Source organism: Hippoglossus hippoglossus, chromosome 3 (assembly GCF_009819705.1).
Source record: "Hippoglossus hippoglossus isolate fHipHip1 chromosome 3, fHipHip1.pri, whole genome shotgun sequence".
NCBI lineage: Eukaryota > Metazoa > Chordata > Actinopteri > Pleuronectiformes > Pleuronectidae > Hippoglossus > Hippoglossus hippoglossus.
Genome location: NC_047153.1, coordinates 7,046,449 through 7,071,773, shown reverse-complemented (window position 1 = coordinate 7,071,773; position 25,325 = coordinate 7,046,449). Strand labels below are relative to the sequence as shown.

Here is a 25,325-nt window from a genome sequence, read left to right as displayed (position 1 = left end):
CTTGTCTTTAAAGTATTTTTAAAGAAATAACAATCCTCCCCATAGTAATTAAGAAAACTACACAGTTCTTTCCAGGAAACCTCTCAGGAAGTTGTGGAGATATATAAATAAATGTTTACCATATGGCCAATAACACAATTAATCACATTCATCTCCTGCAAAATAATATATCTTGCATATTTTTGTATGTAGTTAAATACAGTTTTCTCTTCAACAAACAAATGTATGTTTCCCAGGAGTCTAATTCTGAAAACCAGTCGACTCTGTGTTACTGTGTCTGACTTGACAGTGATGTGTGTGTGTGTGTGTGTGTGTGTGTGTGTGTGTGTGTGTGTGTGTGTGTGTGTGTGTGTGTGTGTGTGTGTGTGTGTGTGTGTGTGTGTGTGTGTGTGTGTGTGTGTGTGTCTGCAGAGGACACAGTGGAGAGCGGAGTGACTCCAGCTCTGTCTCTAAAACAACTTCTCAGCTCGGGAGTTTTGGCACCGGAGTCCCCGACCACCTCCGCTTCATCCCCGGGCTCTGCAGCCGGAGCGTCGCTTCCAGCAGCGGGCAGACATCTCCGGGGTTTCACCGGTGTGAGGATTAATTTCTTGGGGTGAAGGAGGGATTTTACTCGCCAGGGGAGTTCTCTGCGGCTCAAGGGGGGAACTCTGTAAAAGTTTCGGGTCTGAGTTTCTGATGCTCTTTGAACCGATCACGCGTCCCTGGAGCTCTTGACGATGGTCGGTGGATCGTGTGCGGGATCTCCACGGTGTTGGGGGGGTTGACGGCTCAGTGAGGGGGCTGTGGTAGGGTTGAGTTGGCGACAGCAGGTCACTGAGCGGTGGCTGAGTGGAGCCTTCTCCTTCATGACTGAATATTACCTTCTCATGCTGCAGGGGAGCCAGGACACGGTGACACCCGGCTGCGCATGCTGTGCGCACCGTGCACACACCACTGGTCCTGCGCGACGAGTGTAAATCAGATGTGGCATCTCTCGAGACCCGGACGGGACCGACAGGACACATCCAAAACTGTCTAGGCTGTCGCATGTTTAAGTCGAAACGCTCAGGTCTTGTACGGCGACTCTGGAGAAGCCGTCTGGTCACCGAGAGCGACGGGCGGGATGGAAGCAGAAGAGGTGAGGGAGCACGGAGCGGTCCGTGCGCGGGGAGACACTCAGGGAAGCTGCACAGACACGAGCAGCGGCCGGTGGCACACGCCGAGCCGTCCCCGGGACTCGCGGGGGCTGAGGCTGGGGACCTGACGGAGTGCGCGGAGAGGGAGGACGAGGAGCAGCCGGACGATGACCGCGGTGCCATGTGCGCCCGGGAGCACAGGGGCTCTCGGCCGGGACAGGAGGGCGACAGTAGTACGGTGACGTGTTGTTTGTTTGGGGAATGGGATCTCCGACCGCGGAGCCCTTACTGGGCCCCGAGGAAAGACAGAGGGGGGCCTTGTCAGTGCGCAACGAGGCATGCTGGGCTGGAGGATGAACTCGCGAGCACCGCTCATGTTTTTCTGAAGAGACTCAAGGAGAGGTCTCTGGAGGCCCTGGCCAAGGCTGTGGACGCCAAGGGAGGGCTCCCCAGCGAGTGCGTCATGGTGCCGGGCACCGAGCTGCGGCTGGGTGCGCATCCCATCTCCCCACAGTTCCTCCTGTGTAAGCTGTACCGCTGGAGCGACCTGCCGCTCTCAGCCCACCTCAAATCACTGTGCCACTGCCAGAGCTTTGGCGCAGTGGACAGCGCGAAGGTGTGCTGCAACCCCTATCACTACAGCCGCTTATGTGGGCCAGGTAAGGACACTGGATGGGGGGGGTTCAATCCGAGGGTCCTGACTCTACTGAGACCTTTTCCCCTCAGAAAAGACTTTAAAACTTTCAGTAAATATGTTATCCAGCCGTTCAACTTACACCAAATTACGCATCACTCATATTAAACCATCTGACACCAGGTGAACGACCCTGCAGACACACAACAACATGTTTTGAAGTTGAAGTGCGTCATTACTTGAGTTTACATACATGAAGATTTACGACCCATACGTTAACATGGGAGTTTTGGTAATACCCAATATATCAGCTGGTTGTTTCCCTGCAGCTAAACAATCCTGTTATTGTTATTGCAATTACAACACACCCAAACTCCTCAGTTTCTTTTCCTTCATCACTGATGGTGAGGTCGTGTTTTTATTGAACTCATGACACAGAAACTCCTGAGGACACATGTCTCTGATGCTGCACTTTGTAATCATCTTTTCATAACTCAGCCTTTTTACCTCAGTCAAACATTACCTTGATTTCCCCTGCACATTCCAAACTCATTACACACACGCACATTTAAATTTGCGTAAAACTTTGCAGCTTCCCACATCATCCAATTGAAGGTCGCTCTCAAGTTGCACTTAGGCTCTTTTTTTCTCTGACAAGGAGGTCCTCCTCTTGTTATTTAGGTGAAGGAGTGCCGATAATATACAGTTTGCTTAGTGCTGGCGCCAGACTGACTCGCTGGGTATCTGACTGACTGAGGACTCCGGCAATTACTGGCTCTGCTCTTAAAGGGGCCGCGGCCACAAACCCATGTCCACTGTGGCCTGGAGGCACTGAGGGCTGATCCTGCAGCAGCAGCAGCAGCAGCAGCAGCACTGAGCCTGCGAATGAAAATGTCCTAAATGTGAAAGAAGCACTTTGACAGTATGCAGTTGTGTTTGTTAAAAGAAGGAACACAGTGTTTCAGGAGGGGACTGTACTTGCAGACGCAGGTTAGATGAGATATGATGGTGAATTACACACATGAGAAGGTCTAAAAGACAAACAAGATAAGTTTGTTGTTCATAAGGAAAGATGGGCTGCACCCACTCAAAAAAAAAAAGACAGCAGGACCTCCGTGTCAAATATATACAGTAGCTCTACATCGGCCACAACACTGAGGCCTTGTCCCCACTACTGTGGATTTTTATTTTTTTACGGATATTTTCCCCTGCGTTCTTAAAGTAAAATCAGTCTACACGACGAGGACGCAAAAACGACTACAAAAGCTCAAGTAGCTGGTTCAGCGATGGTCTGTCGATGGTACAACACTTACTTAAGAACGTGTCACCTCACGTGAAGCAGATGTTTGTTGCTGATTTTATTTTGAGAAAGAAGATATAGTTGTTTTTTTAAATGTAATGTTTGGTTGAATTCTTGTCTGTTGTCACCACTGAAGTGCTTCTTTTGCGTCTTATTGCTCCATGTAGGCTCAGAACTTTTACGTTCAACACAAGTAATAGGACGGCACTCGGAAGAGAGCGTAACTTCACCGAGGCCAAACCGCCCTAAACATCATTGTCTAGTTCTTATAGTAGAAAGATGCAGTGGTCCGATAAACCGATTAAACATAGTTAAAGAAAGTGATCCACATCCGCACTCACTTCTTGTTCTTCCCTGACCTAAGAGCCCCGCCTCTACCAAGTTTAGTGAAAATTGGTTTTGTAGTTTTTTGCGTAATCCTGCTAACAAATACACAAACAAATAAGTCAACGAACATGCGGGTGAAAACATAGCCTCCATTGTGGAGGTGATAACTGACTCTGCAGTGACTTTGTATGAACTTTTCACATCTGCTGTCTGTCGGTTTTTGATGCTTCCACACAGTAACTATTACCAAGTAGACATGATCGGTTCAGTTGTTTTTTGCGGATAATTTAGCATCAAGACCACACAGCCTTTATTTTAACCTTCATTCCTGTTGTATTTCCAGAATCACCTCCTCCTCCATACTCTCTGTCCCGTTCAGACGAACACAAGCCACTGGGTGAGTTTGGAAAAAAGAAAGAAAAAAAAAGGCCACCGCATTATAAACCAGGGTGGCGTCAACATTGTATTTTTAGACTGGAAACACAGATTAACAGTGAAAAGCTGCTTGTGCTGAAAGTGACACAGAGTTAGTCGGGGCCTCATCTGTGCTCGTCTTTCCTTCAGAGCACGACATGGAGTTAATAACAGGGAGGCTCTGTTTGAGCTATTAAAGCCGACTGAGGGGGAAGCATGAGGAGCGCAAACAGTGTTATTCTCATTATTGATCAATCTGACAAAAATGTATTAATGCCTCATATCTTAAAATGTCATAAAATTCCGAGATGCCTACAATTAGCATTTTTTCTACCCCCAGGCCAGTTCCCCAAACTGTTTATAATCATATAAATCTTAAAAATAAGTCAATAAATGTAAAAACTACAGAACGTGTGTGATTTTCTGCTCGATAAATACGTAAATTACTCGTTGAGTCATAATCTGGATCTAATTCGTTTGTTCTTTTTTCTACCTTCACCAGACTCCACTCTGTCTTACACTGAAACTGTGCCCCCCCCCATCTCCAGTCCGCCTCACATCATGCCAAGAGACTACACAGGTGAGTCACATGCACTCTGTGACCAGGAGCATGTATGATGCTGCACGTTGATGTGTGGGAGCACAAATGGGGAAATAAGTTTTTTCGAGTTGTACAAGTGTGTGTGTGTGTACAGCGTGCATCCTCTTTGAATGTGTATATAAAAAAGTGAATTACATTAGCTGGTGTGATTATGCTGTGCTTTCCTTCTTATTTTCCGAGGCTGTTAAGACAACCGAAAAGTCCTCTGCATAAAGCGTGGATTGTCAGGGAGGCATGGTGGGGGGGGCTCGGTGGGGGTCTGGGGTCTCTCACTATCGAGATGGCACAGCAGTGTAGCCTTTCTCGCCCCCTATGTTTTCTCCACTGCAAAAAAACATTTTTTCTCTCGGATGAAGCTGCAATAAGATCCCTGTGCATACTCCCAATCCCCTTTGCCTCTCAAACCACCCATCCCCCTCTTTCCCTCTTTCTTCCCTCAAATCCCTCCATTCCTCTCGGCAATTGAGCAGTGGAAAGAGACTGGCATTTTGGGGGCGGGGGAGCCGAGCGACTCTGATGAGGCGGAGGTGTAGAGTTTTGTGTGCGTGTGTATATCGGGGTGGGTTGGTGGGGGGGGGAGTCGCTGTGGGCTGAGGGCTGAGTTTGGACAGGAAACAGCCCCCTCTAGATGATGAAACTGGAGCTTTATTTGTTTACGTGCCTTGGTCGGGTGGAGAGGTGCTTGTAGCGTTAGAAGAAACCCACAAACCCACTCGATCGAGCCTCCCCAGGCTCACTTGTGGGTGGTGTTGAAAGGTGAACGGGCACCGGTTAAGTCTGTGTTGTGTTGTCGCTGCTTCACAGACCTGTCGGAGTCCCTCTGAGAGAGAAGCCGACGTGATTCCTTGTTGATGTTTGGAGTTGTCATGTACCAGTATGTTTAGAGCGGGGCTGTAAGCAGCATTTTAGAAATACTGAAGTCACAAGTCACTTTCAGAATATTTTCCGTGTTTAACTTATTCAATGAACGGTTCACTTGTAATTCCTGGGCTTTTTAATTCACAACAACAATATCAACTGTTTCAGAGTCTTTTCCACACTGTCAGGAGATCAACGCTGAAACCTGCAGTTCTCTTTTACTTTTTTCGATTAGAAGTGGTCAAAATGAAATACATTGAGTCTTAAAATTCCCTTAAAAATCCTTAAAATACCCCAAAACAAATAAAGTCTCCTTCAAGTAGCAGAGAAGAGCATTGTGAGCAGCTCAGTGAGCTTATTCTCCTGTCAACCTGTATATAGCCGCCATTGTTGTTGTTTCTGGCAGATGCTCATTACATTAAGTGCGCATGAACAAAGTAATCTGTGACTTCACAGTTGTTACACACATCTGCACAGAAAGGGACGTTTTAGAAAATCTGCACAAGGCGATTGTAAAAATCTACATTTTAGTGACTTCATACTTTGTTTGCATGTGGACGAGAGACACAAAGGCAGAGAATCAGGATCCGCATCAGTGTGGACAGGGAATAAAACAGGAAACTGGTGTTTTAGCTGTGGCTGATCGTGTATAGAGGACGTGCGTGTCGACCAGAGGCGTGAGGTTAATAATCTGCATCTACTTTTTAGGAAAAATAATCATTGCTAACAGACTTTATAGACTTTTTTTAGTTCAAACAAGTCTGCCTCTTTAAGTACTATGAAGGTGTTCGGAAGCTTTGTTTAAAAATCATGAAGTCTGTTCAGTCAAGGTCACAAGTCAGTCTGCAGTGTTGTGATTTCGAGCCTTTCCAAGCTCCAAGTAGTGAGACGGAGGACACGTCCTATTGTTTACCCCGGTGAAATGAGTGGAAATAGATCAGCCTTCTTACAAGATGTTGCGTGTGGAGCGCTGGGTGAGTCTGTGTGTGCGTGTCTGTGTGTGTGTGTGTGTGTGTGTGTGTGTGTCTGTGTGTGTGTGTGTGTGTGTGTGTGTGTGTGTGTGTGTGTGGTCTCTGATCCCCTGCCCCCCCACGCCGGAACACTGGAGCTGAGAGCTGGAGAGAGAGCGTGAGTGGGAGCGAGACTTGGCTTAAACGGAGGTAGCCAAGAAATCTGCATGCAGCTTTTGTTGTTAACTTTGACAGGTTATGAAACTGAGGGGAAATAAGCTGAGCACGAAGCTTATTTCAACATGTATCAAAGAATCGACTGCAGCTTAAAACCCCCTTTGTGCTGGTTAGATCTTTCAAGAGTGTAAATGAGTCTTTTTGTGTGCAGATGATCCTCTGGCACATCATCCAAAGCCTGTGATGTTTTCTTTAGAACAAATACAAGTATTGAACATGTGCTGCGGCGCTTTAACATCTTTTTTTTTTTTTGTATTATTCATTTAAAGCTATGTACCTTAGCTTAAAGGAGAAAAAAAAGGCTGCACAAGGGTGTGGTCCATACATACCTCTGCCCTGGCCTCCTTTATCATTCAATCAGTTAACGTTCCCTTTAAACTGCAGCAGAAAGCTGCGGCTCTGAAAAGGGAAACGTCTGCTGGAAGTAAAGTAGACTTATATCTGCTCGGACCTTCCCTGTGTGACTCCAACAAAACACGTCATTCACTTGCATGTTGTTAGTGTGTGTGTGTGTGTGTGTCTGTGTTTGTAACAAGGAGAGAGACAGGGAGGAATTTCTATCTGACTTAGTGATAAGATCGTCTCAGAGTACTCGCATAGGGGTGCTATCAGGACAAACACATGCACGCACACACACACACGCTCTTGTCTTACTGCATTTGTGGAGACCAGTCATTGACATACCTAATCCTAACCATCACAACACTAACCCTTTCCCTAAACTTGATTCTAACCAGTAAACAAATTCATCCTAATCCTCAAACTGCCAATCGAATGTGTGGGGTCCAGCGTTTTTTGGTCCCCGCAGAGCTGGCAAAACCTCAACACAGTGGGGTGATGGTTTTTTGGACTCCATGAATATTGTGGAGCAAGGCCACACACACACACACATCCATGCAAACACGTAAGCTGCTTTTCAGACATGCACTGGACTCCGCAGTTGACACCGATGAACACTTGAAGAGAATTTGTGGTGATAAGAGCTGACGACGATGTCTGTGTGTTGTCAAGTTGTCAAAGTTTATACGTCACTTCCTTTCTGCTGCACCCGGCTGCTCCACCTCTCGCCTGAATAATGCGCTGGGTTGTGCATGTGTGAAAGACAAACTTGTCGGTAAACTCCGTGACCAATTCTCCGGATTTTACCCTCAGGTCATGTCTGAAAAAGGCTATACTCACCAATCACATGATTTGCTGTAAGGGAGGAAATGTTCTTTACCTTCATAATTGAGGTATAAATAGAAGTCACATGTCTGCTGTTTACTGTATTGACAATGCTTGTGTTGCCTTCTTTCTAAATACACATTTTTTGGAGTATCTCCACTATTTCCTACCACTGCCTTCCTTCTGCATATTATTCTCTTCTGGTTACAGCACAGGAATAACCTATAATCATTACCAGCGTTCGCCAGTGTTCCTGTGGCGCAGTTGGCCGGTTGGTATTGGACATGATATTTGGCTCGGCCATTTTATTTTTTACGGGTCACATACTTTCCAGCTAATTTCCGAAATTACTAGGATATATTTCTAAGAAAAGCCTTTTATTAATTAAACGAAAAGGGAAATGGAGAAAATGTTGGCCGTTACAGTTGTTAAGTACCCGCCCATATTATTCAAGGAAAAACAGGACATTATGTGAGAAAGATTTAATAAAACAGGGTTAATATCCAAAATTCTTCAGTTTGAATTACACAGAAAATGTGCCAGACTAAGTCTGTTTACTTCACAGGTCAGATCTATGTGTTCATGTTATGTTAATGAAATGATTTACTTGTTTTTCTTAGAAACATATAAGGAGCACGGTCATACTTACTTTATAATATAAGCACTTTCTCAATTTCCATTACAATCAGTAACAGTCACAGCCAAATACCAGCATTTTTTCATGAATTTATTATCCTTACATTGCACTAACATCCATGAACTTAATGAAGTTTGAGAAATTCATATGAAAACGTACGAAATAACAACTTGTAAATCTGCTTTTTAATCAACGCATGAAGTCAACAGCTCCTCGCGATCGATACTGTAGTTCCTGTAAAGACTGAAAATAACATCAGCCTGAAACATGCATCAATTATTTACCAAAACATGCTTAGTGCTAACATGCCAAGTGCATGCTACATAGTAATGCTATATGTTGACTTTTGCAAAGGCTAACATTAGCATACTAAAATGCAAAATGGTGCATTGCTAATTGTCACTTTATGCTAACGTCCCTTAGTTGTTGACCTACAGGTTAACATATCATCAGGTATGTTAGCATGTTAGCATAACATCACCAGACTTGTAAAGCAGCCTGCAGCTTAGCGCGATGAAAGCAGCGCTAAGCTGAGTGTGACATGTAGATCTGAGTCTGATGCAGCGCTTGCATCACGTCAGCAGCATGTGAAGACATGTGATGTGTTGTTATGACACACGCATGTTCACACTTCATCATATTATGCTGTCGTCACTCCAGATAGATGAAAAAGAAGCATAAATCAGCAGTACGGCATTAAAACTTTTATTAGCAAGTTGAATTATATAAACACAATTACGTTTTTATGTTTGAAAAAAATGGTTGGGCAACCGAAACTTAAAATAGTGCAATTTTTACAATTTGGTAATTTTCTCCTCAACCAGTTGGTTATGGTTCCCATTTGTTTGCTCTGTCGATCATTACCAGTTTTACTGTGTTGTGACCACAGTTGCTTCCATGACTTGAACAGGAAGAAGAAACTTTCAAATGGGTTGTAGAAAATAATCCACCTAATTCATGTTGACCGCAGCTGCTTGAAATTGATTATTGCACATGTCCGAACCTCCCCCATCGCTCTCGTCATTCAGAGTCGGGGTTACATTAACTATTGACCGCAGACGACAGATCATATTTATTGTTTGCAAGCATTAAAATTCATGCAGACTTAAAGGTGTTTTGGGTCTTTCTCTGGAGTTTGCTTTTCACATATGAAGAACGCAGCAGGAGACTCTCCGCTCAGACGGGTTCACAACAACACAGAAATCTCCAGAGGGTTCAGATGAGTGCCGGTGCAGCAGAGGCGTCATCAACACGTCCACTTGCTCGCGGTGAATCCTCCTGACGATCTCCTGCTGTGTTCTCACACATGCTCATTTGGATTCTGAGTTCTTACTGGGGCAGTTGAAACTCTGGAGAAAGTATGAAGCCTCTCACTTGGACATTTGCGTTCTCACATTCAGCCCCTTTGGAGAATGTAAGGAGATTATCTGGAGTTCAGTGCATGTCTGCAAGCAGCTAAATTTGATTGTGACCTGAAGTTAGCGAAACATGATGTAAAGCATTGCTAGCATGACAGTAGAAATTTGTAGTCTTTACAGTGGCATTAAATTAATCGTAAAGGAATAATAGTCTATAAGGACGATGCCAAAGAGTCAGTGATGTCCTTGTCATCTTTTGTCCAACGTTTGTCCACCTTGTCGTCATTAGGTTCGGGCTTTTGAACATGTGGAAACAGGTAGAGCAATAACACTTAGTGGACATTAGTGACGGCGTGGATGCAGTGAATTAAGACAAGAGGTCTGCTCCCTCCTTGCCCTCAGTAATCATATTTTGGTGGCTTGTTTGCTTAAGCAGAGCAAGGTATCAGCCAAACATCCTGTCTCAAAGCCCTGTCTGCACTCGCTGCAGCATTAACCCTATGAATCGGCCCTTTGACTGATGGGGCACGGCCCAGGAATGTTGGGAAATTGGGAAGGTGAGGGGGAGTATAGGGTCTCGGAGTGAAGGAGGTGGGAGGCGGGGGATAAGGGGGTCTGACTCTGGAGAGTGACACCTGATACATGTTTGAACATATCGCCGTTAATACTTAAGAAACGCGGAGCTGAGCCGACATTCTTGGATGTTTGGGAGACCGTTTTTAAAAGAGTTGTACTGCGCCATTAGCTGAGAGCGTGTGAAGCCTCCCAGGTCAGGCCAGGTTGACACAGTTGGACACAGATTTGTAAATCATCTACGGAGACTCTGAGGTAAAGATTTGAGGCACAGAAGCATGAATATTGAACGAGACACCTTTTCAGAAAACAGGAAATCGTTCCAATAGTGTGTCAAAGGCCTGAGACGCTGAAAAACAATGCAAAGACAAAACGTAAACACCCACATTCTGCCTCGTCCAGCGAGAACCAATGTGTCTGTGTCTGGACGGGTCCTTGCAGGGACTTGAACCTCCAGCCTGTTTGCTGGCACATGTACAACACTTGCTCTTATGCCTGACTGAGACACATTAGACTATGGAATTCAACATCAAGTGCTGGCCCATTAACCATTTCCTCAAATATTTTCCATCACGGCTCGTTTTCCCTACGAGCAGCCTGGGTCGCCGAGGAGAGCACAACTGACTCAGAACTCTTTTATGTCAGTTTGTCTTTGTATTTCTGAAGTCCTTTTTTTTTTGGGCCTAATGCCAGAATGTTAACACTGTTATTAAAACCATGTCTCCAAGGATTTATAGAGTTCATAAACAATTTGGAAAGTAGTAAATACATTTGGACAGAAATGTTTAACTTTTCTATTAAGTTAATGAGGGATTGTTGTTGCAAGACATAACATGTTGATATCAAATACATTAGTGAAGTGTTCACTGAACATCTTTCATTTGTTTTCCCCCCAAATATCCAACTTAAATACAACATCTGCTCATTTTGACTACAATGTTTATTTAGTCACTGTATTCTAACAGTAACTACTTGTCCACATACATTCATTCACAATATTTACAAATTCCACATAACAATCTCCAATCAATGTCCAGTACTCAACAATGCGAAAGCTAATAAAAAACATGACTCAACACACATGGCCTGTGTAGGAGATAAGACAGTTCCTCATAAAATCACCACTTCTTAGAGGACTGATTAATAGTAATAAATTAATGAGCAACTTCATTGACTAAATAAATCATCGGTTAAAGTGGAACAATAGCTCTTATCTTATCATATCATCTTTTCATGCACTTTTAACGAGTGTTAATTCATTAACAGGACTTGTGGTCGATACAGAAAAAAACTGCAGAAAATTGAATCACACAATACAACTTGATTATCTTAAACTTTTTCTAAACCTGTAGAGAAGTGAGGAGGCAGATAGAAGCTTAATGAGGCTTTAATGTTGAAGTGTCTGTCAGTGCTGGTCCATGTTAGAACTTAACATGCTTCAAATGTTGTTCGTCATTCTCTCAGGACTAATACATGGAGCACTGCACACATGGTGACACATGTATTTACAGGCTTTGCAGATGCATGATTCAAATATTTCAGATAAACTCAATGTCTCCAAGTTCATGTATTTACAAAGTGTTACACATCCATAGAAATACTGATCATGAAGGAAAAGTTGTCTTTTATAGTTGCAAATAGCAATAATGTTTTTTATTAGCTTTGCCCTTTGCTCTTCATCTTTATTCTTGTCTTACTCAAGCCCACTTTTACTGATTCACTTCCTCAGTGTCAATTTTACTTCTGTCCTCGTGGATGATCTAAATATTCCTAGTTGTCTAAAAAATGCCCTCAGTTTAGCCTCAACTGTTAGTTTTACTCGCTCCTTTGCTCCTTTTCTTTCTCTCTTCCTCCCTCTCGCTGTTATTTGCTCCCTCTCTCTCTCAGCCCATGTTGTCAGCCCATCACAATTTAAAATAAGGTTTAAATTACAGGACTGGCTGTGGCTTTCCGTTGTTCCCTCAGAGTTTTTGCCAGCTCGCAATTTGGCTTTTAATGGAATGCTGCCATGCTGCTGAACCTAAAGATTCTTTGCAGATGTCGACAGGCTCTGAGTCTCTGAAATGTAGGAAACTGTCGCCCGTGCTTGGGAGCTCGCAGAATTAGGACTAAGGTTTATTTGAGGAAAGCAACATTTCAAGGGTTTTTTGGGGCGATGTAGCTGCTGTTGTCATAGTGAGAACAAGCGTGTGATTGTGAGCTGAGAATGATATTGGAAACCACAGTAAAACACGTCCAGTATTTAAGCTTCACTCTGTGAGTTTGATAAGAAATATAAGGCCATAAATGTTTATAGTGCTTTTTTTTGTTCATGTTTGAAATTAAGAGATTCTTTACATGAAAATAAAGACATTTTCAATAAAGCTGATCATTTTTTTATATAATCTCTTGTTAAATGCTAATCTAAACGCTTTTAGAAACAGTAATTTTCCGCATTCATGTTAGCGTTAAATGCACTGGACGACATGGATATAGACACAAGATTCACTATCTAGGTTTACACTGAAATTATTGTCCGAGTAGTTTGAGTTGTTTCACTTAAATCACTTGATTTCATTTCAATGATGAGCCATTTGTTGCCGTGACTAAAACCCTGTCCGTGGTTTCTGCTTGTCCTTGAATGGCTGCAGACATGGGCTCGCTTGTATTCATGCTGCACTAGGGGGTATGCATACTCAGACACATTCCATAGATAATATACAGTAATGATTACTTCTGGACAGCAAAAAGAAGTGCTCTTTTGTTTGTTGTATTTGGCTGAAAATCCATATACGCTCGCTCCATGTGCCGTTGGCATGTTGCGGTCAGTTCAGACCTTTACTCAGGTCACACGGATCCTTGAAAACTTAGGCAGAGGATGCTCATGTCACGTGGAATAAAACGTACATGCAGACACACAAACCATACATTTGCTACAACTATTTATGTTTAAATTGCATAAATGTAAGATTAAGTATTGCTACTTAGCCAATGTTAGCATGAGCAGATTTACTTACCAATATATTACAAACGTTCCGAGGTTCTGCATCAAATTGAATTCCTTTACCCTCCGAAGGTCCAGCTGCGGAAAACAACACCAACTCAAACACTTGCGTTTCTGTAATTTCTGTCACTTATTTGGTTCTACTATTAGCATGCTAACCTGCTAGCCCCAGCCCAGCCTGCCACTTTAATCACTGACTAATCACTGCCTTCAGTCATGCACAACTCCAGACTTTCTCCTGAAATCATCTGAATGGGTTGCTCGACATTCTGCAGAGTTTCTGATACCAGCCCACTAAAAACCCTGGAGAATGTCCGACCCATGTGAGGATACAGTGGGATTATTTCTGCAGAATTCCCTGTGTTGATGATGATTCTGACACGGATGCAAAACTGAAAAAGTGGAGCATACAAGTAGAGGGAGCTGAAGACGATGTCAAGTTGGAAAGACAATGAACAAATACCTTTGTCTATGTGTTGTAAACAAAAATTCTGCCTCCAGCGTCTTCTACCCTTTGCCTGAACACTCCCGGAGATTTTCCTGTTTTGAACACGTCTGACCCAGAGAATCTCCGATTGCGTTCTTCATATGTGGAAGACAACCTCCGGAGAAAGTCCGAACCCAATTGTGCGGACATTTTCCGGAGTTAATGCGTGAAAACGGCTTCTGATAGCTTAAGAGTCAAAGCAGTTTCCAGTCTGCCTTGAAGACGTAGATCATCTTGGAGTGAATGATAAAACCTCTTGGCTTGTTAACTCTCAGGTTGTGTTAAAGGGAAATTGTGGTAAATGGTAAATGTTCTCATTCAAAATGTGTTTGCACATTCTACTTATTCCCAGTCGCGCAGTTCTTGTGTCACACTGTGTGAGTTATGCATAGGGATTGTGCATTGTGTAGCCAGTCCACATATTTCTTTATCAGTGCGTCTACACTTGAGATCCACATAATTCCCCCCAAATTAGGTTTTAGGATGGAATTTCATAATTTCCTTCGCTGTGGAACAAATGAATCTATTCCAGCAATAAACGTGTGTAATTATGGTGTGAGGAGTGAAGGCCATATAGTCGAATCATGTGAGGCTCAATGAGAGACTTGTCAACTTGACCCCTGTTACTGGCTGAGCGAGGGGAGGAAGTGTCGAGGAAAAGGGCCTGTCCAGGAATGTGTTGGGAGGGGAGACTTGTTAACTACTGAGCTCGGCTTCTCTGTGTCTGCTTTTGTCTTCCTATTCAGAATCAAATCATAATTCTCTTCACTTGTGCAAAACTAAAGGACTAGTTATTCTGAAAGACACATAATTCCATATTTCTCCACGAAGCTGTAAAATATCTCCGTCAAACCCCAACGTCTCTCTCTGTGGCAGCGTCACGATACCTGTATTTGTGTCTCTGGGGGAATCTGTAAGTACAAACACGGCCTTGTCCTTTTCTGTACCTCTTGAAAAATGTGACCACATGTACAGTATGTGGCCTGCACCACATGAACCGTGATTGAGCCGCTGTGTTTGCTGCTGCGCGGAAAGACAACACGGAGAAGGCTGGAAAAAATAGGACTAATGTTCTCCTTATCAAACAACACTCGATAGTTTATCTCGTCCTAATCTACAAAAGCTATTTCCAGTCCAAACTTTTAACTTTGATGTGATTGTTTTCACCGCTCGCCGTCACAAATTAAGTACTGTAAGAATGATTACATCAGGCAGAGACGGAAAGCTCAGCAATCGATCAAACAATCTGCGTAAACACTGTTGCTACAACAGTGAGGTTGAGAGACTCTATAAATCAGCTCATACTGTTGCCGCTGTGACACCTTAATGTCCTGTAAAAGTATAATTTAGGCTTCAGTCCAAACGTCATCCTGCATAGTTGGTTAAGTTGAGCTAAAAACAGTTGAAAATGTTCCCTTGAAACTAAACCTACTGTAAGGAAGTCAAAATCGGGATCAGCAAGTTAAAAGTTCGAGACCACCCACAGTAACACAATCAGCCTGCTCCAGTCAGTCAGCGCACTCGGATTTACTCACATGTTGGATTGGAACATTTAAAAAATAATCTATTATTTATATTTCTTTTAAAATTATTAAAATCTTTAATTTATGCGTGTTAACCACTTTATTACCCTTTATCTATTAATCTTATGTATAAAAAAATGTAGAAGCTCCGCCAATATGCCAATAGTGTTTATTTTCACCTTCAACATAAAAGCACAATGGATCAATTTAGGCTATAATTAGGGCTGTAACAATTCTCAAACCCAAAACCAAAATCGCGGTCGTTACGTCCACGGTTTCGGTTCGCGATATGCGAAGATGGAACCGTAACTTGTCTCCCTGCACAAACCCACGCGCTGCCACAGCAGCAGGTGCAGCCAGAGCAATGAGTGTGGAGTTCGGAGAGGATCGTCTGTTTTACCTTTTGTGTTGTTGGCGCTCGGGAGAAGACGCCTCGTCTCTAAAGTCCAGTTCAGGAGGAAATCATCCGGTGGATAGTTTAATCCCTGTGGGGTTTCCCTGGAGCTGCCGGCTGGTTTATGCCCGATTTGACCATCGATGGTATCGTGAGTGCCCTGAACATAATGTATATCGGAACGCTGTTGTTACTGGAGCCACCTGTTAATGGTTATTCTTCTTTACGTAGTTTTATGTGAAGTCAAGTCCAACATGTTCTTTACTGTTCTTCTCTTTATGCTCCAAATGTTGGTCTTTTAATAAAAGCCATAAATTTCCCCCCCAACTAAACCGTGGCTCAAAAACCGAGGTCCGAACCCAACCGTGGATTCGGAGCATCGTTACAGCCCTAGTTATAATCTATACATCATTAGTTTTTATTTCCTAAGTGACAACATCAGTCTCCAGCAACTGTTTCACAAGAGTTTGGAGAATTTGTTCGGCTTTAATCATGAAACCTGAGTCAAAACATTTTTAAAAGTTTGGATTTCCAGTGTTTAATGTCCTCAATTACAACATGCAGCTTACTACTGTGTTGGCTGATGATGTGAGACGTGACAGCAGAGTCGTGCAGGATGCAATGATGTATGCAAAACCTGAGACATTCCTTGGCTTGAGTCGTCTGGCTCTTTGAAGTCGCAGCAGAAATGCAGGAAACTGGTTACTTTCTCTCTTCCTCTTGGAGCGGCTTTCTAAGCTGCCTCCAAGCTCGTCTTCCTAGGAATTTTACAAGGGCACACAGTAACTTTCCTGTGGCTTGGTTTGCCACGCAGGTTCAAGGAATGTGGTCGGCTGATTGTATGAAATAATGGATTTGTGTTATTAAACAAGAAGCAGAGAACGTTGTGCAGTTGCACTGCTCAACGGACTACGGCCACGTCCACGCTCATACGTTTTTCGTAAACTATCCACATCCAGACGGACATTTCAGCTTTGTATCAGAATTATAATGATAAAGCACAGTATGCATTGGTGTGTGGATACCTTCTGATTGACAGCTAGCGCGGTCCAATGGGTGCAGGTCTCAGGTGTACATGGGCGTGTAGTGTCCTCAGGCTCTCACGCAGCCCCACCCCACTTCTCCAAATATGGTTACTTGCGGTTTCAAAAAGCCAAGATGGCCCTGGACAAAACTCGAGACTTCAAAACAACAGTTCACAAACAGGTGAAGTCACGGTGGGTTGACACTTGGGCAAGAAGGGTATTTTTTATGAAATAAAAGTAGAAAAAGGGTTTCTAAGGCGTCTGGAAAGTTGGTAAATCTCGTTCCAAAGGCACAAAACTGTCACTGTAAACGCCTCGATGGGGAAACTCCTTGGCTGACCAATCATGTAGCTTGACTCAGTCAGCGGCAGACATTTGCTTCTGTTGCAGTCCAGCTAAAACGAGGATGAAGGAAGAAGTGTGTGTGTGTGTGTGTGTGTGTGTGTGTGTGCGTGTGCGTGTGTGTGTGTGTGTGAGTGAGAGTTTACATGTTTGTGAGCGAGAGCCCCGTTGTGTTTGACTGTAAAGACCATGTCTGGCGATAACACAGCCCTCTGATGGCAGAGATAGTCAAGACGCCAGCTTAAATGTGGCTTGCAGGATTGAAGTTGCCCTGTAATGATAGTTGTCTCAAACAACACTGAACCTTCCATTTGCAGCGGGGGAGGTGGGGGGGGTTCTTTTTATTCCCTCATTTTGTTTTATTTCTACTTTTTTGGAGCTTTGGGAGGAAATTTGAGGAAGTTGAATAAAAACAAAGCATCTTAGGGGCGACCGACAATGGTCAGTAGCTGAATTCTATCCTCCCTTCTCGTCCCTCTGTCCGCCCCCGACACACCACCACACCCCCCCCCCACTCCTCCATCCACTCTCTCCCCATCCCACCCGCTTCTTTCAGCACAGTGGAAGAGTCTAATAACTGGAGGGGAATCTAATCCTTGGCACTGGATGAAAGACGAGGGTCTCCCTCCCTCCCTCTCTTTCTCACAGTCTTTCTCTCCCTTCATTTTTTCCATGGATGCTGGTTATGCTTGGCAGGTTCTCGCTCTCGCTCTCGCTCCCGCTCTCTCCCCCTCTCATTTCCCGCTCCGACCTTCACTCTCTTTTTCTCTCTCTCCCTCTCTCTCTTTTACTCTCTACTTTTCCTTTCTTCCTCTGTGCAGGTTAAGGTTAGCAGGAGGAAGTCTGCACCACTCAACCTGGACAGGGAGAAAGCAGGGAGGAATAATTAGTTTGAGAAGTATGCATTTACCTTTTCAAGCTGAGAATGTTTGTTGAGAACATATGAAGCGACAAGCAGTCGTCTGATACCTTAAAATCCACGTACCAGCACCTGCAGAGCTACCTGATGATCATCTTGTAGCTTGTGTGTTATTTCATACAAAGAAAGTGTAAGAAAAGACAAGTTAAACGCACAGAGGAGCGACACGATGGCGTCACCGCTCTTCAAATTGTTGTTTCTGCACTTTTAGGTTTTTATTCAAGTTAAACAAACAACATACAGTTTTAAAATGAAAACGTATGTAAAACAGCTAACGTGGATCTGTGCAAAGATAACAAAAACCTAGCTGCCACCTCTTCTGAAGTTGAGTTATAATAATATCTGTTCACACAAGATTTGAGCTCCAAATCTGTAATAATACGCATCCATAGTGAGGGCTATGGTCAAATATACAAAAAGTGGTGAACCTTCACATCCGATCTGTGCGAGAAAGGACCCAAATAAATATGTTGAGGCAAATCGCAGCGTGGCTTCGTGTGGAGTTCAACTTTGGTGAACTTTGACCTGCGGAATTTGCTTATTTGTGTCCATGCCCTAACAACTGAAAAAGCAAATCACGTGACCATTCACGTACACCGGCCATATGCGTGTAAACAGGAGGCAGATTGTGTTCTCTCCAGTTGGTTGCTTGGTTACAGAAAATACTGCGAATGAGGAGCAACAATGGTGAAAAGGTAGACGAGGGATTTCTCTTTTCGGACTGACGACAAGGTGGAACAGTTACTGACAGTAAATGTTAACAACACTTTGAATAGTGTGACTAATAAGAACCAATCAGGAAGCAAATCTGACTGCGTCATCATGTGACCGTCCGTACTACAATGCAGTCCCACATTTTTTCTTTTTAAAAAATGGAGCCAGCAGCGTTTTTCAAACTTTACCTCTTTAGGTGCTGGAAAACTCTGGAGTAGTTTGGACGACAGGTGTAAACGAAACAACTGCGATGCTTTTAATTGGATATAATTTGGATTTAGCCTCAGACAGTCACAGGACTGATCTCAGCAAAAAAACAAATCTGTGTATTTCCCATAATGTTTAACTGTTCATTTAAATATACATACATCAAAGAGGAGGAAAAGGAAAAGGAAAGATGAGATGTGTTGTCGTGGTTTAAAGTCCAAACTGTCTATGGAGAGCTGGAAGGAAACTGAATGTCTGACCCCTGAACTTTGATTATTTATTTATTTGTTTTATGTTCCTCCTGTTTTTCCACCTGGATAAAAACACAACAGCGTGGTGTATAAAGTGTGTGCATTTGGATGAGATTGGCACTAAAAGACAGTGATTTTGAAACGAAATAACAAAGACTACTTATCTAATTGGTAAACAGGACTGTTAAATGGTGGTTGGCTTAAATGCTTGCAGGACAGTGTAATTGCTGCCAGCCCCCATACAGATGCACATTCACACAGTTTTTTCGACTTCCTTCTCTCGAATGTAAACATGCTGATAACCTCCAGTTTGAACCCGTCTATACAAATTCCATTGAAGAAGTCGGTTGCTCACCCGCTCTTTCCTCCTTCCTCCTTCCTCCTCCTCCTCCTCCCTCGTTCCCTGCTCTCCCTCGTCGTCCTCAAACAAAATCATTATACCTTGAGTTGGATGATGGCCAGGCTGAGCATGATGACACTGAGGACTGTGCCAGAAACATCAAATGTGACATGCGGTTCCAGACGGGCCGTCAAACACAGGCGGAAATCAAGAGTGAGCGTTTTTCGCTGTAGTAGAAAGAAAAAAGAAATCAACTACAACACTGGTGCTGATGCTTAATGTGAAATTCAATCGCCGGTTTAAGACTTTTACATTTTAAAAGTCTGAATTCACACAGAAAAAGACGTTTAAAAAGAAAATGGGTTTAAAACAAAACCGGAAATTAAATTGAGCTGAAACAGAATAACTCAGATAGAACAAGAGAGTAAATATCACAGCACAGTTACAGTCCAAGATGTGAATTTCTTGCTCCAAATTAAAGTTTTCTGGGACTTTTTTCCAGATAAAAAGTCCCCATCATTTTCTTTTGCTCTCTCTCTCTCTCTCTCGCCGTCTCTCTGTTGCATTATACAGTCTGCGCGCTATGAATTCTTAAAGCATCATAAACTCAAAAGCCAGGGTTTGATACTTTATCCTTACGCGGCATCATTCATTACCCGAGAAATTAAAGTGCACCGTGTCTAAAAAAAACCAAAAAGTCCCGGTTTGTTTTATGTCTTCTTTGGGAATTAATCTGATCATGAGCTCATAAAGTCTCCCTGTGTTTCCCCCAGACATGTTTGTGTTGCCTTATTACAGGGAAGAGCACAGCTTGTTAAAGTGTGTGTGAGTGTGTGTGTGTGCAGGAGAGGGAGAAAGAGAGAGAGAGAGAGAGAGAGGGAAAGAGGGAGAGAGAGTCAGAAAGAGATAGAGTGAGAGAAAGAGAGAGATCCTGCTAGCTGAGCAGCCAGCTCTCTTATTGGAGAGCTGTAAAAACTCCAGACCGCAGGAGTTGCCAGCCTGGAATTCACTAATGACACACGTGGGCCTCAGATGAGAAGTGCAATTTTGTGTGTGTGTGTGTGTGCGTGTGTGTGTTATAGTCATACTGTTTGGATCTGAAGGCCCAATTTGTGTGTGTACGTGTGCATTTGTGGGGCCCTATCTCATCATCTACTGTGTGTGTGTGTGCGCGTGTGTCTGCTTGTCTCCTCCTCCTCCTCCCATCGCCACCTCCTCCCCCACCTCACCCCGTACACCCCACCCACCCACCATCTACCCTGTCGTCCCTGAAACGAAAATGGCCGCTGTGCAAACAAAACACACCTAGTCTAATCTCAGTCCTGGTTTCACCCAAAAGCAGCTTGTCAATGGTAGAAGGGCCACAGCCATTTTGGCCCCTGGCGGATGAAGAGGGGGTGAAAATGAAAGGAATGGGGCCACAGGCACATGGGTCTTTAAATCCTCTGTGTCAATAGAGTCTCTGGAGCAAAATAATGGCATCACTCTGTGTGGGAGTTAATGTGAGCTGATAGCATGAAGGCTGGGGGGTCAAGGGTTCATGGGCTTGCGCTAGGTTGACAGAGAGCTGAATGCTTTCCACCGCCAGCCGCCCCCCCCGCGCTCCCCTCTCTGCTGCTCTCCACCTCCTCTTTAACTGCGGTTCTGAAGGAGTGTGATGGAGGGAGATGGCGAGGGGTGTCGGTGAAGGAAGTGGGGTGATCGGTGTTGACGGTTTTTCAAAATACACAAACCCCGACGGAAGATAAATTACAGGGAAAACGAGGAGAGGCGAGTGAAGCAAGGCAGCGAATGAGAGAGGACGATGCCACACGGAACATATGGAGTCACTGAGTCAGTTCAGTGATAACTGTGCGACTGACGTGAATCATATACTGAGGAGCAGTAATTACAAGGCACGTGCACATATAGAAAATCTGTACAGGTGCTATAGGTAAAAGATAAAATGTCCACTCGCTGCTTCCTGGTTCCTAACCCTCGTTTCATTCCTCCTCACTTTGTGGCTGACACGTTGTCAAGTCCATTTGTTCATTTACTTTATCAGTTAGTTTATTTAACAGCGACCATTCACTCAAGCATTGTCACATAGGGATAAGCATTACAACAGATGTAATGCACTGTATGTAAGGTGTCTGGTTAAAGCTAACTCAGTACTGATTCTGATATCTTTGTGTATGGGCAGACACAGAGTACTGATCTGATACCACTGCATTTAAAAAACAAGAACTCATATACTGCAGTTTAACATCTGTATGCTACTAACCTTGTATTGATAATTGCTATAATTGTTGTATGGCCAAGCTCAGGTTAAACCTTATAAAAAACAAATGCATACAGCGAATAAATTACAATTTGTTTTATTATCTATTTTGACATTACTGAAAAAGAAGACAGATAAATAAATATCGGAACACACAACATTTATTTCTGGGAAAAGAACATTTTTATTTGGGCGAAACAAATATCCATTAAAATGGAAAATTCCTCTTTAGACTAATATTAGCAGGAACATGCAGGTTTTGACATTACTTAAATCAACGCCTTTGCCTTGCTATTTCCATGTTCAATGCCATGAACGCACAGAAGAGCTCTCTCACCCCACCGTCTTGCCAAATTAGCGCGTTCTTTCAGATGTCACGTTTCCATCACTACCAATCGGAGCCGGGTCCGAGGATAATCAGGACGGTGCAGCCTGAGCGATGGACCAACAACCAGCGACCACATCCAGACTATGATGTCCATTTTTTGTAGATAACAAAACAACACACATAACATTACACACTTTTACAAATGACAGGAAAAGTGATTGTTATGCTTTTAAGGTTCAGGTGACCAATTTGCTTCGTCTTCATGGAGCTGGTGTGCAAATGTAAACCACATGGCACTGGAGGAACCTTTACCCCATAAGTTCCAAGATGTAAAGTTCCTGGAAGTTTTTGAGGAACAGACAAAATACAATTTATGAGGGTTTGTCCTCCATTCTGCTTCTCATCTGCAGGTCTACACGGTCAAAGGTCGTGGGATAAACCAGGTCGTAGGAGAAATAATTCTCTTCTGTCATGTGGAATTAAATTGAAGGCATCACACAACTTGCTTGTTGACTTGGTCTCATTCGTTGTGTTTCATAACTTGTTTGCTCAGAGATTTTACGAGGAAGTGTTGGACATGCAAAGCATCAAAGAGCAGGACGTCGGCTCTGAGATAGAGTGAACAAATGGGCCCACTCACGTACACAGGGCATGTGTGTGCCGGTGTAGACAGGAAGCATTTGGTTATTAGTTGCAGAAAGAGCTGGGGCAACAATGGCAAAAAGTAAGAGCCAGGATTTCTTTTCTTGGACCATTGAGGAGGTGGAACAGTTAATGAAAGTAGAAAACAGTAAACAGCTTCTACGCTGGAACCCCTGGTGCCCTGGCTAATGCCGGTTGTTTTCTACCGGGTCATGTGATAGGAGCCTGAGGAATCAGCGGCTACGTCGTGACCAGAAAGACCCAAATCAGCAAGTGGTTGTGTCTACGTCATTGTTTCCAAGCGTCTCAGTTTCTGCTCGACCGACCAAAACGCAGCCTCAGAGTTTGTAAACTCAGGGCCAGCAGCGTTTTCAAACTTCTCTGTTTTATCGGCTTTAAAACTTCGCACTACAGTGGACGTCAGGCGAATCCGTAGCAGAGTTGATGCTTTTTCAAAAGAAAATGTAGTAGTTTGGATGTAGCCTTGCTGTTACATTGTGTTGTAACATGGTTTGTCCTCTATTTTATTAAGTAATGGGGACGTTTAGCCTAAAGAAACACTGTTTTCCAAGGAATTTGAAGGGGATAATGATTCACTTCATAAATCAGGACACTTGGCTCTGCAGCACATGATAGTTCATTAGCTGTTAATAATATAAAACATGTTGGTAATGATATCAGTGATTCTGGCCCTGGTGTTACTTGGTCACAGGCCAAATCCAGATTTTGTGCTATCGTCCCCCCGTAGTGAAAACAGAGGAAAAACTTGAGTGAGCATAAAGACTTCCTCTCCCATCCTCCCTTCCTCCTCCCCCTTACCATAACATTATTCTCCTCCCTTCAAGTGGAATTACTGTCGTAAAAAAAATTAGCGCACTTACCAATGCAAACATTAATTCTCCCACCTCTTTTCTTCCCCTCAGACACTGGTACCTCCCTCGGCTCCTCGACCTCCAGCGGACATCGCTCTCACTGGTGCAGCGTTGCCTACTGGGAGCAGCGCACACGCGTGGGTCGCCTCTATCCAGCCTACGAGCCCTCGCTCAGTATCTTCTATGACCTACCTCAGGGCACGGGCCTCTGCCTCGGCCAGCTCCACGCCAATGCCTACCACACCCGCCGCGATGACCCGGGCAGCCACGGCACGTCGGGCCTTCACGGACATCACAGCCACGGGGGCGGAGGGCACAGCAGCAGCAGCAGCAGCAGTGTACAACAGATACGCAGTAAAATCGGTTTTGGCATCGTGCTGAGCCGCGAGCCGGACGGAGTGTGGGTGTACAACCGCAGCCAGCACCCGGTGTTCGTCCACTCACCCACTCTGGACCCACCCAGTGCCCGGGGGCTGAGCGTGAAGAGGGTGATGCCGGGCTTCTCCCTCAAGATGTTTGACTATGAACGCTCCAACTGGATGGCTGAGCATGACGTGAAGCCTGAGAGCCAGGAGGGGCCCTGGGACCCCCACAGTGTTCGCATTAGCTTTGCTAAAGGATGGGGCCCATGCTACTCCAGACAGTTCATCACCTCCTGTCCCTGTTGGCTGGAGGTGCTACTAAACAACCACAGATAGCACACAAACACACACACACACGCTCACATGAGGGCTCCTGACCCAGTATCCTAATTGTAATCTACCTAGATTTAATATAAAATTTATATATTATATAAAATATATTATACATGTAAATACTTGAGTCATTTTTACAATGCAATTATTTATGTATAGTGTAATGTGTATATGGACAAAATAAAAAGGAACAAGAATATGCACTTTTGATTCTCTATATGCATTACAGATTCTCAGTGTCATTTTGCAGACGTAAACTGTAAAAACCAAACAAACCTGGTTTGTGTTCTCATGAGTTAGGAATTCCATCAACATGTATGACATACACACATTCTCAATAAAGTTTTTGTATTAAATGTAGGTGGCTGTGGTGATCTCCAGTGCTTGTACCTGAACTGAGGAGTAGTTAGGATGTGAAGACACTTTAATACTTACAGCGTTCACTAGCAGTCGGAAACTGTTTTCAGACATGAGTTTGCTTTTCACATAAGCAGAACGCAGCAGGTCAGACATGTTCACGTCCGAACATTCAGGTGAGGGGTGGCGTCTCGAGTAGAGCAGCAGGAGGCAGGATATGACATCTAAATTCTGCTGCCGAAATCACGTGATTTTATTTACAGCACATCGACATCAGGGTTATCGCAAAAAAAGCTCTTGAATCTCGTTGTCTTTCCAAGTTGACATCTTTGTCAGCATCTACTAAATCAACACATCCAGTCGCTCACTGTTCTTCAGTTTATTCTCACATGGGCTCACTCAGACATATTCATTTCAACAGGAAGATGTCCGAACTCAAGTGCATGTCTGAAAGCAGCTGTGATCTGATGTTTACATGTAGATGTGGTGCTGTCTGGCAGGTTTCTTTTTTGAACTAGTAAGTTCGTTGTAAGCACTTTTCACTTTCACCATCTTAAGTATGATAAGTAAAATAACACATATAAAATACACTGAAATGTGTAAAAAATTATAAAATAAATGATGGTATGACCTTCAGATGTTGTAAAACTGTTTAGTTAAAGGCACTTTTGAATGAAAGTTTTTAATCTGGTTTTAAAAACTACATCTGGTGAAGCCCACCACCAGTCAGACTGTAAACTATGTGAGAGACACAGTTACTGTGTGGAATATAAAATGCCGCCTGGTCATGAAACACACACAGTCGAATGGGGAAA

General features: G+C 43.8%; 1 protein-coding gene across 1 annotated transcript; it reads left to right on the top strand.

Moving 5' to 3' along the window:
- Positions 1-367: 367 nt before the first annotated feature.
- LOC117759573 (mothers against decapentaplegic homolog 6-like) lies at positions 368-24,513 on the top strand. The gene is made up of 4 exons (XM_034581771.1): positions 368-1,777; positions 3,723-3,776; positions 4,296-4,373; positions 23,510-24,513. Exons 1-4 carry the CDS (start codon positions 1,030-1,032, stop codon positions 24,154-24,156), a joined length of 1,527 nt encoding a protein of 508 aa, XP_034437662.1. The 5' UTR covers positions 368-1,029; the 3' UTR covers positions 24,157-24,513.
- Positions 24,514-25,325: the final 812 nt, after the last annotated feature.

Bases quoted from the DNA above. Each gene is read 5' to 3' on its own strand.
- LOC117759573 (XM_034581771.1), top strand. From the start codon at position 1,030: ATGTTTAAGTCGAAACGCTCAGGTCTTGTACGGCGACTCTGGAGAAGC. The intron at 1,778-3,722 runs GTAAGGACACTG...TTGTATTTCCAG, and splicing joins CAGCCGCTTATGTGGGCCAG to AATCACCTCCTCCTCCATAC. The intron at 3,777-4,295 runs GTGAGTTTGGAA...TACCTTCACCAG, and splicing joins AGACGAACACAAGCCACTGG to ACTCCACTCTGTCTTACACT.